The sequence below is a fragment of the Ciona intestinalis genome, chromosome 7 (genome assembly GCF_000224145.3).
Source record: "Ciona intestinalis chromosome 7, KH, whole genome shotgun sequence".
NCBI classification, from domain to species: domain Eukaryota; kingdom Metazoa; phylum Chordata; class Ascidiacea; order Phlebobranchia; family Cionidae; genus Ciona; species Ciona intestinalis.
The window spans coordinates 4,794,323-4,807,938 of NC_020172.2; the positions used below are offsets into that span (position 1 = coordinate 4,794,323).

Genomic DNA, 13,616 nt, shown 5'->3' on the forward strand with positions numbered 1-13,616 from the left:
GTGAGGTTGTTCTTCAGTGTGAAGTGCTATAAACTAGGTAGTGAGGTTGTTCTTCAGTGTGAAGTGCTATAAACTAGGTAGTGTGTTTGTTCTTCAGTGTGAAGTGCTATAAACTAGGTAGTCAGGTTACAGGCCACTAATGTATAAAATAGAAAACTAGTATTGTGTTTTCTACTCTTTTTGTTTGTGGCATAGTTTTTATGTACCAACATAGTCATTTACTCTGATGAAAGCTGTTAGAATAGGACACCTATGTTTCAATGAATGAGTTTGCTGTTGTACATGTATTTTAGAGACAGTTTGTATAGATCCACAGTCATTATAGTTTGTGTTTTTATTCTCATATTTAAAAGACGACTCCAGTTTAATTTCAAAGTAGGTTTATTGCGAATGTTGATACAAAAATCTGAATAACTTTCGCTTAGAGTTAATACTGTACATAATAGGGGAATTCCCTGTGTTGATCTCTTTACCCGGTGATCGCGGATATGGCTGCTCCAAGAAGTGCTGTGGAAAGATGAAAGAAACACTGGTGAATAATTCAGTTGTGGTGTATATATACATATAGTAGTTGGGGGTAGGATGAATACCGTTAGCACATAATATCCCGTACTTTCTAGCTTGTTTTGAACAATTAACAAAACGCTTTTTCAGATTTGCGGGAATTTATATATTTTTATCTGCTAGGATTTTGGAAACAGTGGTTAGCAACGCGCTAGTCTCTAAACCAGAGGTCACCAATGGGTTGTGTAAACTGCCAGTCATACAGAAGTAACAGTCACACATAAGTTAAATGTGTGGTAGTTGTAAGCAGGCACGAAGTGTATAAAACAAAACACCTGTGTTATAACGACTGTTATTGCCCCACCATGTAAGGATAAATAAGTTACATACGTGGTAACTCGTAAGCTGGCACGAGGTGTATGAAACAGAACACCTGTGTTATAACGACTGTCGTTTTCCAGCATGAAGGGTAAATAAGTTACATTATTTCATTACATACATTGAACACATCGTGGTGGAAGGTTAACGAAATGAGGGCCATCTTCAGTGCAAGTCCCAGTAGCATCACCAACTAATTCGAACCCTGGGAGGCACTGAACAGTTATAGTGTCGTAAGCGTTGTAAATAAGCTTGGTGGGAGGAACAAGGATTGCGTTGTCAGGTGTGATGTCGCTAGCAAGGCATGTGTTGGGAATAAGAGCACGGTCTGCAAAATCGAAGGCCCTAAGTTAGTAAATATAGTTTGCTGTTGAGGTAAAATGGCTAAATCGCGGGTGCATATAGCCAAGTTTGACAACAATCGCCAGTTTGGGAGGACTCTTTTTGTATGTTGGGGTAACGAGTTAACTCTTGCCGAAACCCCAGGTTCCCCAGCGAGCCACGCCGTAGAACCTCGGGCATAGAGAATATAACATAGACGTGTTTCGGTAATGGGCCAACTATTCCTTTACTCCGAGGTCCCTCGCTGTATAACCTCCCCTATATATAATAGAGCGGTAAGATAATAGACTTAGCTTTAATCTCAGGTTTTTCAAAGTAGAATTTTGCTAATATAGAATAGACAATATGTATTTGCAGCTAAGACAAACCTAGCGAAGGTCGGCAAACGAAACGGTCAGCACGCCATTGTCCATCACTCAAGCATACGGCTGTTGGCAAACCAACTCCGACGTATCCGCTGTTACATTCGTAGGTGATGACGTCTAAGGGTATGTACCCTGTTTTCCCATCTGGTCGGATGCGACCGTTAGGTGGCGGTGAAGGGGTGCATGAAGCTGATGGCGGGCGGACATCTGCAACGGATAGCCATGTTTAATAGGGGAAGAAGTTAAATCAGGTTATCAAGGGAAATTACAAATAACTCAGTGTTAAATATTACAGCAGAGTTGTTCTAGTTAGAGCGAACTTAAAATTCAACTTGTGATCAAAAATACGAACAAATGGTTTGAATTTTAAATCAAAAGTCAAAAAGTCTGATGAAAATGAACAGAAAGTAAAGATAGATAATACCAGCCATAAAGTAATGTCTTTGGTTCTTTATGTATAGACTACTAAACAACCGAGCAAACATGCGTATACTACATTTGGGAAATGAAAGATACTACGCTTTCATTTCTTGTAATAAAAGCCAAGAAATCTATACATCACAAAGGTACTAGGGAGTAATAATCATAAAGTCGTTCTTGTGCAGAGGTAGAATATTGTGTGAAAAGATGAGACACCTTTTCGTTCTATTTTCACGTACCATTTGGTAGTAAAAAAGAACATTTAACGAATTATAAAACCGTATTCTCATGATGTTTGGTTATCATGTGTTAAAGGTGCCCCATCTTACCCCACAATACTATAAATGGCATGCGAGGTTCTGTGTATTTTTAGGGAATCAGTAAACCGCTTCATTTCGTATACCGTCCTTTGCCCGAGAACTAGTTTTAAGTAGGGCCTATGTGTAAAGTATCAGTAGATTTTGAATAAAAGCAATGTTATTGTTTGTTTAGGTAGATAACTTTTAAGTGTAGTAATACATGAAATGAAGAGTTAAGTTGTTTGGAAAGGCTCGTGTCAGGCCCGTGCGAGAACACCCGTAGCATAATAAAGATAACTTTAGTACGCCAAAGAACACCTAAGGGTTGCTGTGGCATGAAAAGATTTTGTGACGACAGACGTGCAATGCTTACAACATGAATTTACTTATGCATTGGGGGGCGGGGTCGAAGGTACCGTCCGGACGGCACAGCACGCCTTCGCTGCCGACAAGGTTGGCCCCTGGGTTGCAAGCGTACAGAAGCATCTGGCCGATGCCCCAGAAAGTTGATTCGCCCAAAATGTATCCATTCGTGGGAGGGTTCGGCCTCGGGCAACCAATTGGCGCCGACACTGTTGTTGTGATTGGCGGAACTGCATCACAATTTTCATGTTTGTGATTTCATATATAGTTTCACATGGTGTGTGAAACAGAACACCCGCGTTATAAAGGCTGTGATTGCCCCGCCACGCGAGGACTAGTAAGTTACACTTAGTTTCCGCTACATCGAGGTTCTGATGCTTTAACATTATACATTTGGTGACTACGTATAATTCCTACCGCTCCCCAATGCATTGCATATTTATAGAAGTGGATTTATCCTCACCTAATACGCATGATGTAATTTTGGTTTCAAATTGACCGTTGGACTGGCAGATTGTGAAAGTGTCTCCGGCAACGATATATCCAGGTTGGCATTGGTATGTAAAAGCTGATCCAACCTGGTACGTGGCGGACGAAGAAACGCCAAATGCTGGTACAGGGGGGTTGGTGCAAGTAACTACATTAACTACGGGTGGTGGGTTAGTAGTCACTCGAACAAGCGTGCGGAAGGGAACTGTTGGGACAACTGGTGGCAATGTGACTGGAACTCCTGTTTTAAATATTTAAACGTTAAAAACTTCATATTAAATGAAAAAGACATTTCTTTTATTAAAATAACTAAACTTTACAAGCTTCATATTAAATGAAAAATGCGGATTATAGTGAAAAAAAGTTAAAAGATTTATTCACTACCAAATAGAGAAATAAATGGGATGAAAAGGTGTCCCATCTTCCCCCACCCTCTAATCTATGAAAACAATATCTTACTTGGCAGAATACAGACAAGATTGGTTGGTGTGAATTGTCCGGTTCCTTGGCAGATGACTTGTGGATTTCCTTGGATGACGTAAGGGCCTCGACAATCAAATGTTACAAAGTTGCCTGGGAAGTAGACTTGCTTTTGACCGGCTGAGATATAACCGTTTTGTGGTGGTACTGGCTCTGGGCATGTGATGACGATAGCGGTAGGTTGAACGATTCCAACTGTTGGCTGGACTGCAGGTCTGGTTTGTACGCCGCTTCCTGTGAGGCATAACAAGGTAAGTCGTGTATAATCAGTGGTCACTAATAATGGATCATTCGCCAACCATACAAAAAATATTGTCAGCCATACTTTTAGCCATATACCGTGTTGGTATATAGTTTCTTAGCTGATTACATTTGAGCAAAAACCAATCATCCACAAAGTTAGATATGTGGTAACTCAGAACACCCATGGTTTATGAAACAGAACACTCATGTTATAACGAATGTCGTTGTTGCTTTTGGTGTTTTTTTTAGTTTTGGATAACATTAGTGATTATTGAGCAACAATTCTGTTAAATTTTTGCAACGCGACACATTGGTCGCAATAGTAGCAGCGTCTAGCTTCGAACGCTTGTATCCTTGGTTACGAAGTTTTAAACGCATTTTCAGAGCAGCTCGCACGCGAAGAAAAGCGCGCGAAGCGCTGGCGGCAAACGTGCTGATTATTATTGCAACTTACCGATGCAAGTAGGTGCTGGGCTCGAGTACTGTCCGCCTGCCTGGCACACAATGGTAGCAGTTCCAAACATAGTGTAACCAGTGTTGCAAGTGTATGTAACTCGAGTACCTTGAGCGAATACTGTCATGTCTTGTTTATCATGCGAGCCATAGAAGGGAACCGGTGGTGGTTCGCAAGTGGCGGTAGAACCTGAGTTTAGTTTAATGTTGATTTTAAATAAGAGTGTTAATATAGCATAGGTTGAACTAGGATATGTAAAGCTGTAGTTAGACTGTATATAAAGGTGGATAAACCACTTGTATAAAAGTAAATGCCCGGGTGAATATAACATGTACTTTCATATGTTGTTTTTATTAAAGGTGTAATCATAGCACTAAGGATGTGTGACTATATAGTACGGTTGTGTATGTTAACATATCTGCATTAGCCAATGTTAGTACTAAATCTAAGAATGTATGACTATAACATATATGTTACCTATGTTGCAGGTTTAGGTTGTATTTATAAACATGGTTGTGATCACGTTATACGACAAGGTAAGCCAATACTGGTATGTGGAGTTAAAGCCCAATTGTCTAAGTTACTTACGAACACATTCTGGTGGAGAACTCGAGAAGTTTCCATTTGCTTGACAAGTTTGGACGGCGGGTCTTGTGAGGATGTAGCCAGGTCGGCAACTGTATGTAACTTGGTCGCCAGCATTCCATGTGAAGTCGCCAACTGGTGAAACGAAACCGTTCTCTGGTGCAATTGGAGAGTAGCAAGGTGCTGTGACGTCAGGTTGTCTTGTGGGCACTGTCGACATAAAAAGATGAAAGAGGAACGCCAAGACCTAAACGGTTGAAAAATATGCGTAAAGTAACTCACAAGCACAAATGATGACGACTTGGGACCATCGTCCGTTAGAGAGGCAAACGAATGAGTTGTCTCCTGTTAGCTGATAGCCTGGGTTGCAACGCACGAACACACGTTGTCCTACACCCCACGATACTTGGTTGTTTGTGGCAATGACTTGACCGTTGACTGGGATTGGTGGTCTGACACAACGGATGTTAACTTGTGTGACTGGAGCTTGGGTCGTGGTTCTTGCTGTTGCTATATTGGAAAAATATGTTAAAAACGTCTGCATCTATAACCCTGGTGCGGCATATTGACGCACACACAACGACAATTCGGCCGCTTTGCTGGCATTATTACACTTATACGTCACACGAAGGTAAGTTAAAAAAATATACGCTAATATACAACTGATTTTATAAACTGTTGGTCCTTACAGTCGTTATAACACGTGTGTTATGTTCCATACCCATATCTTGCCTGTTATACGCCCCTCGTGCCCGCGTACGCGTTATACAGTAGGGTGGGGGGAGATGGGACGCCTTTAGCACATAAAATATCCAAATATCCTGATATTGTTTTAAACAAATAACAACAGTCTATGGGAGTCGTTAGGATACGGTTTTATATTTCCTTAAATGTTCTTTGTTTACTATTAAATGGGACGAAAATAAAGTTAGAAGGTGTCCCAAGTAAAGTAATAGTTCCAATAAACTCTATAAATATAGTCGCTTCTAATAAGATAAACAATAACTACCTGGCATCACACAGGACGGTGAAGGGTTGCTGAAAAGACCTGAGCTCATGCATGTAGCTTGCCGGTGATCGGCGGGAGTGGCAACCATGGGTGAGGGGCAAGTATAACTGATGACTTCGCCAAGATTCCAGAACCTTTTATCCACTGGAGCAAGGATGATGACGTTACCACCGACCGCAGGGATGGAGCATCTTGTGATTGATGGTGTAACTTGTCTTGCTGAAAAAGTAAGCGTTTGTTTAAATTACTTTGTTTGATTAATATAGCTTACATTACATAAATATGTGTCTATATATAGTTGTAAAATTAACGTATTTTTGTCTTGCTACACAGTTATGGACATAAAATTATTGTGCATGATTAGTATAACAGTTGTTATGTTTACGTTTTATTAAAGTTGTCACGCACGTTGTTAAATATATACACTTGTTGTTCTACGTTTAAATGCAATATGGGCACATATTTATTTACAATCCTGTAGGGCACGACCCGCGCGCTGTGGCATTATTATTATTTCATTTACAAACTACCTTTATGTATGCAGTCCTGTTATTAGAGGCGCTAAACTAGCGGGTATACAGTTAAAGAGAACGGGACTTTAACTTAAAATAGTGATGTGAAACGCCACGACGAATGCTTTTTTTGTGAAGTGCAACACAGGTGATCTGTGTGTGTACAACGTAATGTCATATTATTAAGTTGTTTTCACATGAATAGTGGACCCAGTTGGACAAAACTATTAGCGTTTTTGGTTTTAGTTACCGTTGCATTCAGTTTTATTATGTACCTCTAAATTTCTTTTGTGTAATTCATAAATGTGTATTTCACACATTAAGCAAAAAGTGTTAACAATTTTACATTCTTTTATGCGTTGATTTGTATATCATCTAAAACAATTCTTCTATATTTATTAATTAGGCAAAAAGTGTTAAAAATTGCCTTCGTAAAGCTTCTGCGTTAAAATGTCGTAGCGTAGCCCCACAAATTTGATCGAACTCGACTCGGTGCAAAGTTGCATGTAACAGTTAGTGTGGTAGAACGGGTTATGTGACGTGAATGGTGACTTGGCCCCAGGCTGTCGGCCAGCAGTAGCGGGTCTTTATACGCGTAATATTGAACCCTACTTCTAATGGCGTGACTTTTGTGTCTATGCTTATAGTTGTCATGATTAATATTAACAGATAGTTTATATTATTCGTATTAAACGAGTTCGTTTTTGACCTCCGGGGTCACGTAATTTACCGTAGCCCGCCGGTGCCGGAGCCAGTCTAAACAGAGTTCGGGTAACTCAGTATTACCGTCATGTCTACCGGTGCAAATTATGCCCAGGGCAACTCGCATAGGCTGTACCAGGCGCTTACTTACGCGCACATATACTGCCGTACACGAAGTGGGTCGGTTTACAAATGTGGACATATCGACCATCGAGAAGATATGCGTCGCTGTTTGGTGGGCAACCTTGGGCCCGGCATTGTGCTGGTACGGCATCACTTCTTTCTGTGAATTGAAAACGTCATAATAAGAATAAAAACATCATAATAAGCATCATTCGATCATCCTATAGAAGTTTATTATTGCATCACAAAACGCTTTGTGACGTATTGGGATTCAAATATTGATATTCAAATAATGAAAGTGGCGGGAAATGGTAAAAAACACGCGGACTTACCTCTGCAAATTCCGTATGCGTTGAAGTAACCGTCGTTACAAACACAGATAGGAGCGTTGTTGTATTGTTGGCATGTGGATCTTAGCGGGCATTGGCCGCAAGATAATATTGCTGGGGCAACGGAAGCAGTTGGTATAATAACTGGTAGGGTTACTGGTCCCGCAGTGACCGGTCCTGGCCCAGCAGCTGCGTATCAGAAAAACGAATTATTATTAAAATAAATGTTAGATATAATGTATTTGGTTTATATAAGTCCCACTTTTTAAATTTGATTTCAGTTACATTTACTTCCCTTTTAAATTGACTCGCCAAGGTAGTACTTGCGTCTCAATTATTTAATCAAATCACTTACGTATACAAGAGATGGTATTTTGGTTGTTCTGTATCCTCCATGTAACGCGGGCAGCGTTGTTTGTTCGTTCGCATACTGCGGACTGTCCGCTTGATGGAGCGAATGTGTAACCGGATCTACATGTGAAAATTATTGTAGTGCCAATGGGGTAGGAAGCTCGTAGAGGTGTGTATAGGGCGAACGCGACACTCACTGGCGGGTAGCAAAAAAGTGGGGTCTCTGTAAAAAACATATTGTTAGCTACAAGTATGGGACTCCATAATAAAGAGATATTCTTAACTAGAAGCAATGCTTCGGTACATTTTGTAACTTACGTGCGACAGAATCCTTGAAAAGGCCAAGCACACAAACTATCAGCAGAAACTTGATACCCATGTTTATTTTAGCGTTATACGCAGTAGCTCTATCTGATCTGATATAAAGATAAAGAAACAGTTATGGTCTATTTCGTATGTTGCGCCAACTACACCGTAAGACTTTCTGATCTGCAAATAATTCTTTCTGCTTATATATATAACCGACAAGCCATACGTATGGGTTATATACACCTGTGGTTTATGACATATACTAAAACAAAGCTATAGAATGCGTTTTGTTATGACGTGTTTTGTGCGTCATTGTCTTATCAATAACGTTAACTGCTTCTAAACTTCACACTTGTCATTCAATTCATAAATAACATCCATCGACTGCAAGAGCGACTGACTGAATTCGACACAACCGCTGTGGCCTTTTATACACCTCAAATCGTGCAGCTGGTTTTCAGTCATTTTCCTCGATTTTTCTTTGGTTCTTTTTATCACATTTTGAGAATTCCGATTCTTTTATGAATTTCTTCCCTTCTTCCCAGCCTCGTAGTGCCTTGCGGGCGTGTTCTTATCTGACGCGTTATATTCTGCCGATGTTGGGCGATACTCTTTCCGCCTTTTGTTTGAAAATGCCCGAGGTGCTAAATGCATTCGTAATCCACGCAGTGTTAGTACACAAAATGCAGAATGCCGCGACATCGACATGAAATTTGTTTTTACTCAAGTTTCGTCATTCTTTCGGTTTAGAATTTGACATTAGAGATCTCTCCCTACTACAAGGCGCTCGACACGTTTTAGGACACCACATTTTGACTTCAATTTTTGCTAGCCCCGTTCTTTTAGGAACGATTCTAAATTCTATGCCCTATAATTTTGAATTCCATAAGAGCGCGTGTGCACATTAATAATTAAAAAAAAAACAGTTGTGAATTTCAAATAAGTTCACAAAAATTACTAGAAAATATATGCAATGTATTCTATATGTGTTGTATTATCTGCATTTAGAACTTGTGTTATATTTTTAAGCCATAATGAATTAATTCTGTCACAGCCAGAGTATCCATATAGTATGCTATATAGGTATGTTAGTGTGTGGTAACCTGCATGTAGAAATCAACTTAACCACCGCCGCCCGCTATTTTATTCTTTCCTCGTGAGCAGCCAACGAGGAACAAAGTGGTCAAAATTATCCCAATTTATTCATTTCCTCTAAGGTCACTCGTGTTCAAGCCGTTCTTTTTCGCCATGTCTCAATTTTGTCACATTTCGGCTTGAATTAGACCCTATCAATCACGTGTGTTGATATAACTTTAACCTCTACTGGTCTAGCATTATTCGACGGCTAAAATAATAACACGCATGTGCAGTTCGTGGCCTTAGTTCTCCGAAAATAGTAATTTTTTCCGAGGAAATGACTATCAGATATATCGGTGCCTGTAAACATAGATACCCGACACCGCTGGGAGATTAAATCATTTTGTCACCTTTAGCTTTTTGTCTTGCATAATTCTTGCATGATAAAATATACGTTGGTACATAAATCTGCTATATCACCGAGTCATTTTCATTTTCTAAAAAAGCTAATTTGGTTGCGTGATCCGCACACCATTTAAAATCCATTTTTACAGTTTTATAAGTATTTTTTTGTAACTTTTGTAAAATTAGTCCTAGTTTTAGTATTTCCGGCGTACATAAATGAAATGTATGTAGCTATGCTACAATTAAACTTGAGAGTCTACGTATAGTAATAAGAGCAAGTAGCGGTTTAATCACTTGTCGTGTTCTCATATATTTAACCTGTTAATTACCTCATTCACAAATTTAATTAATCTGGTTAGGAATGACGTTCCATCATTATCAAGCTTGGCTTTTCGACCGACTCAATTAGGTATTATTAATATTACGCACGCAACGAACGGTTCTTAATTATTACTACATGCTTAAGAGCACATTCTACCACATTTATAGCTGATCTTGTTTTTTTCGCGGAACAGCTTAACGTGTTGGTTAAGTCGTTAACACGCTGTGGTATGAGTTCTTTTGACCAATTACCCACGTATGTGTTACCGCAAAGCAGACATTGCGACCAAACAATAGCCATTGTTTGCTAATATTTGTTTATGTTCCCGCCAAAAACAGTCAAAGCCACGAGGTGTGTTGATGTTTTAACTAGCTTGTTTTGAACTTGTGAGAAGTCTACAAAGCTCTAAATGACCTCTGCATCGCATACGGCAAGTAAATTTCGTAAAAAGTGGTATAATGCCTTGGGGTGCTACGGGCGCGTTGTTAACATGCATTATTCAGTCCCCGCAGCACGAAACGTAGTTACCAATAGAAGTAGTAATAAAATACTGACATTAAAGCACTTCGTTCAACGAATGTGTTTTATTTCTGCCATCACCGTTTATGGCTTCGAATTGCACACTTTAGAAAGTCCACGATGCAGCGAAATCAGTTTTATCACCGCTACGAGCAAAATGCCGGAAAAGTTAAATTTGTCGAAACTCTGTATTAGGTTTCTAATCAGCTTTTGTAAATTCCGTTACCGTTTTTTTGTAAAGCAACTTTAAAAACTCCTTAATTTCTAAAAACACAAAAAAGGGCGGAACAGGGCATACAATTTAATTTAGTAGGGGAATTTTAGTTCAGGATATTTAAGATATATTGAAGTATCAATACTTTCTATGTCGATAAACTAAGATATTGATATTTACGGAATATTTCTTTCATAGGCTGTTTACTTTTCGTGCTCCCCATATTTAGGTTCTTGTAGATCTGCCCAACCTCAGTCCGGAAAGAAAATATCCATTAAATATGAGCGAGCTGGCCCATGTGATTTGTATATACGACATAAAATAACTCTTTATCTACAGACTCTGGGTTTGCCTATTACCCCAGCGAGTATAAAATGGTAAAAGGGAATATAAACAATTGTTATACGCTTTTATTCCTCATTTCTCGAAGATATTAAGCGAATACCTAGCGCTGTGTTCCGTAACCAGCAATTGTGGGAAAATACTCTCAAGTGGAAATTATATTTTGGTGTTTAAATCACTAGAGGTTCAGGTATAAATAACCATAAAACTGAACATAGTTGGTTGCTGAGCGGTTGCCGGTGTACAAGTACTACTACAAATAGAATTATGTCCTTGTGCCGATTGTATTGTAGGTTGTATAGTACCTCGGCATACATATCGGTCATACTTGTAACCGAGCAACAAACCGACGCAAAACGTCATAATACGTAGCACACGTCGGCAGTAAATTTAAACTGTGACGTCACGACACGTTCAAGTGACGTGGTGGAACAAAACCTTTCTGGAAACAATGGCAACGATTGTGACGATGCCATTGAAATAAACGGAATCGCGCAAATTGCGTGGACGTTAACTAATCGCCGGGAAATAAACACGTCAAAATGAATTCGTCAAGTTCCGTATTCCGACTGGGGAATTTACATCTGTTCCCGTGACCTGATGTTCCGCGGAAAGTTTGTTGACAAATGACGTAACTGATGAAGATTTGACGTAACTTATGTTTGGTTAAGAGACTAAAACAAACTTGCGCAAAATTCTAGGAAATGAGGGACTCCTAAAATGTAAAACAAACGTTGCCTGGAACATGCTTTTATTTATTTAGTGCAACTTATTTGGTTGCTAGCTTAAAACATTTGATTGTGGCAGAGTTCTTAGTCTTCTTGCCGTAAAACTTTCATTATTTGACAATGTGGGATAAACTTGTAAAACGCGTTTTTTTTTAATTTGGTTTGCAGCATATCACTCCTGGGGATTTAACTGTGGTTTGGTCCTAAAATTTAAGAGAGGTATTCGGTTGCGTTGTTATGTATCCTCCTATTAGGTGAAATCAAAGCAAATAATATTTTTAGCATCGGTGTTATATTTTTTTCGTCGTTAAATTTAGTACATGGAAATAATAATAGCAGTTATCGTGATCCAAACTTGTAAACCTTTTGTCCGTTTTCATTACGTCGTAACACCCGTCATTTAAGATTGTATTTTTGGAGCGAGCGGAAGTTTTATAACAAACTACATTTGGTCCGTTTTGATAAGATTTTTTATTTTAATTTATCTTAAAAACTAATACCACTTTTTACGAAAAATTTCCAGGCCTAAATATCAGACTCGTTGGCATGCCTTTTATATAACCTCACCCATACAAACATCGAATCCTATTTGTGAATAAGGTTATGATAGTTTTGCCAAGACTGGTTGTGTAAAACACGAACGCAAATAACCAGACAACGCATGAATCTAATAAAACTGTTTCCCGAAACTCGAATGAATACAAACAGTAGTAAAACTATTTTTATAATATGTGGAGTTAGTATTTTGACTTCAGTTTGAACCTGTATTAAATTAAATTGGTAAACTTATATTTTTCATGGAAAAGTCGTTATACCATCGCGTGTCCACTTACGCAACATATCACGAATTCAACTGTGTGTGTTAGTGTTTTTGTTTGTCCTTAGTTTCTGACTGATAGCTGGAAACGCTTCAACGACCATTGAGTTGGAGTTACAAGCTGCAAACCTCTTCCTCCGTTACATAATCCCCAGTTACATAATAGTTTAGGATTTTACAGTTTGTGTGATGAAAGTGATTTTATTATTTAATCACGTCATACTGCTATGTTGGTTTGGCGTGTGTGACATGGGAAATCTGGTTCAGGGACTTTCTCCTTTGTAGAAGTATGCAGTGTCATATGTCATTATAGTTTAATATGTTTACTGTTGTTGTTTTTTTCTGGAATATTCCAACATAGCTTTCTATCTGTATAACTTGGGGTTCTGTATAATAGTTTGATACACGTCTCATACACCATGTAACAGCTTAACCCTGATGCCCTGGTTATAAGTTTATTTGATTTAATCTTGACAACGGTATATATAAAGCAGTCCTTTCATTTCAAATAACTCTTCAAATATTACCTCGTACCTCTATGGCCCACTATTTGTCATCTTGGCAAATATTAACCAGGCTACACGGCCGTGCTTAGGCTCAGGAACATATCATGTGTTCAAACAACATAATATACTTGGATCCACCAACTTTTTAGGATACAGTTCTACAACATGGGGCCAGTGGTAACATGAGTGCTTTGGTTACAGTGTTGTTATATATTTAGTTAAAACTTGGATAAGTTTAACTAAAAATGCAGCGTTGGAGTACAGTACAGTGTGGTATATTAAAATATCAGCTTGCTTGCAGTGTACTTTGTATATTTACATACCCCTTTAATTAATAATCACCAATGCGCTAACTATAGTTAGGCATGAGTGTTTGAGTTTGCAAGCTTGTGCAACGGTTTGTTTGTTTTTTCCAGTTTGAAGTCCAGA

General features: G+C 38.9%; 1 protein-coding gene and 1 long non-coding RNA gene across 3 annotated transcripts in view; one reads left to right on the top strand and one right to left on the bottom strand.

Moving 5' to 3' along the window:
* Window positions 1–363: 363 nt before the first annotated feature.
* Window positions 364–8,621, bottom strand: LOC100177634 (sushi, von Willebrand factor type A, EGF and pentraxin domain-containing protein 1). Of its 2 annotated transcripts, XM_002129339.2 has the most exons (14): window positions 8,267–8,621; window positions 7,953–8,171; window positions 7,601–7,786; window positions 7,297–7,428; window positions 5,932–6,150; window positions 5,205–5,432; window positions 4,926–5,132; window positions 4,338–4,526; window positions 3,620–3,874; window positions 3,135–3,401; window positions 2,695–2,901; window positions 1,593–1,796; window positions 1,004–1,210; window positions 364–507 (listed from the first exon to the last, which is right to left on the bottom strand). In XM_002129339.2, the coding sequence occupies exons 1-14, from the start codon at window positions 8,325–8,327 to the stop codon at window positions 470–472; spliced, it is 2,619 nt and encodes an 872-aa protein (XP_002129375.1). In that variant the 5' UTR covers window positions 8,328–8,621; the 3' UTR covers window positions 364–469. The 2 variants fall into 2 exon arrangements, with proteins under 2 accessions (XP_002129375.1, XP_018668186.1); XM_018812641.1 differs by lacking the exon at window positions 2,695–2,901.
* LOC113474345 overlaps window positions 4,092–13,616 on the top strand; it is a 19,365-nt gene continuing 9,840 nt past the window's right edge. Inside the window, exons 1-2 of the long non-coding RNA XR_003396006.1 lie at window positions 4,092–4,103; window positions 10,099–10,105. This is a non-coding gene — a long non-coding RNA (uncharacterized LOC113474345). The remainder of the gene's footprint in view (window positions 4,104–10,098; window positions 10,106–13,616) is intronic.

What these genes read in the sequence shown, in the direction of transcription:
- LOC100177634 (XM_002129339.2), bottom strand. Translation starts at nt 8,327, where the DNA reads ATGGGTATCAAGTTTCTGCTGATAGTTTGTGTGCTTGGCCTTTTCAAG. An exon ending in AAATACCATCTCTTGTATAC is followed by an intron (nt 7,787 to 7,952) that starts GTAAGTGATTTG and finishes TCTGATACGCAG; the next exon opens with CTGCTGGGCCAGGACCGGTC. An exon ending in CGCATACGGAATTTGCAGAG is followed by an intron (nt 7,429 to 7,600) that starts GTAAGTCCGCGT and finishes TTCAATTCACAG; the next exon opens with AAAGAAGTGATGCCGTACCA.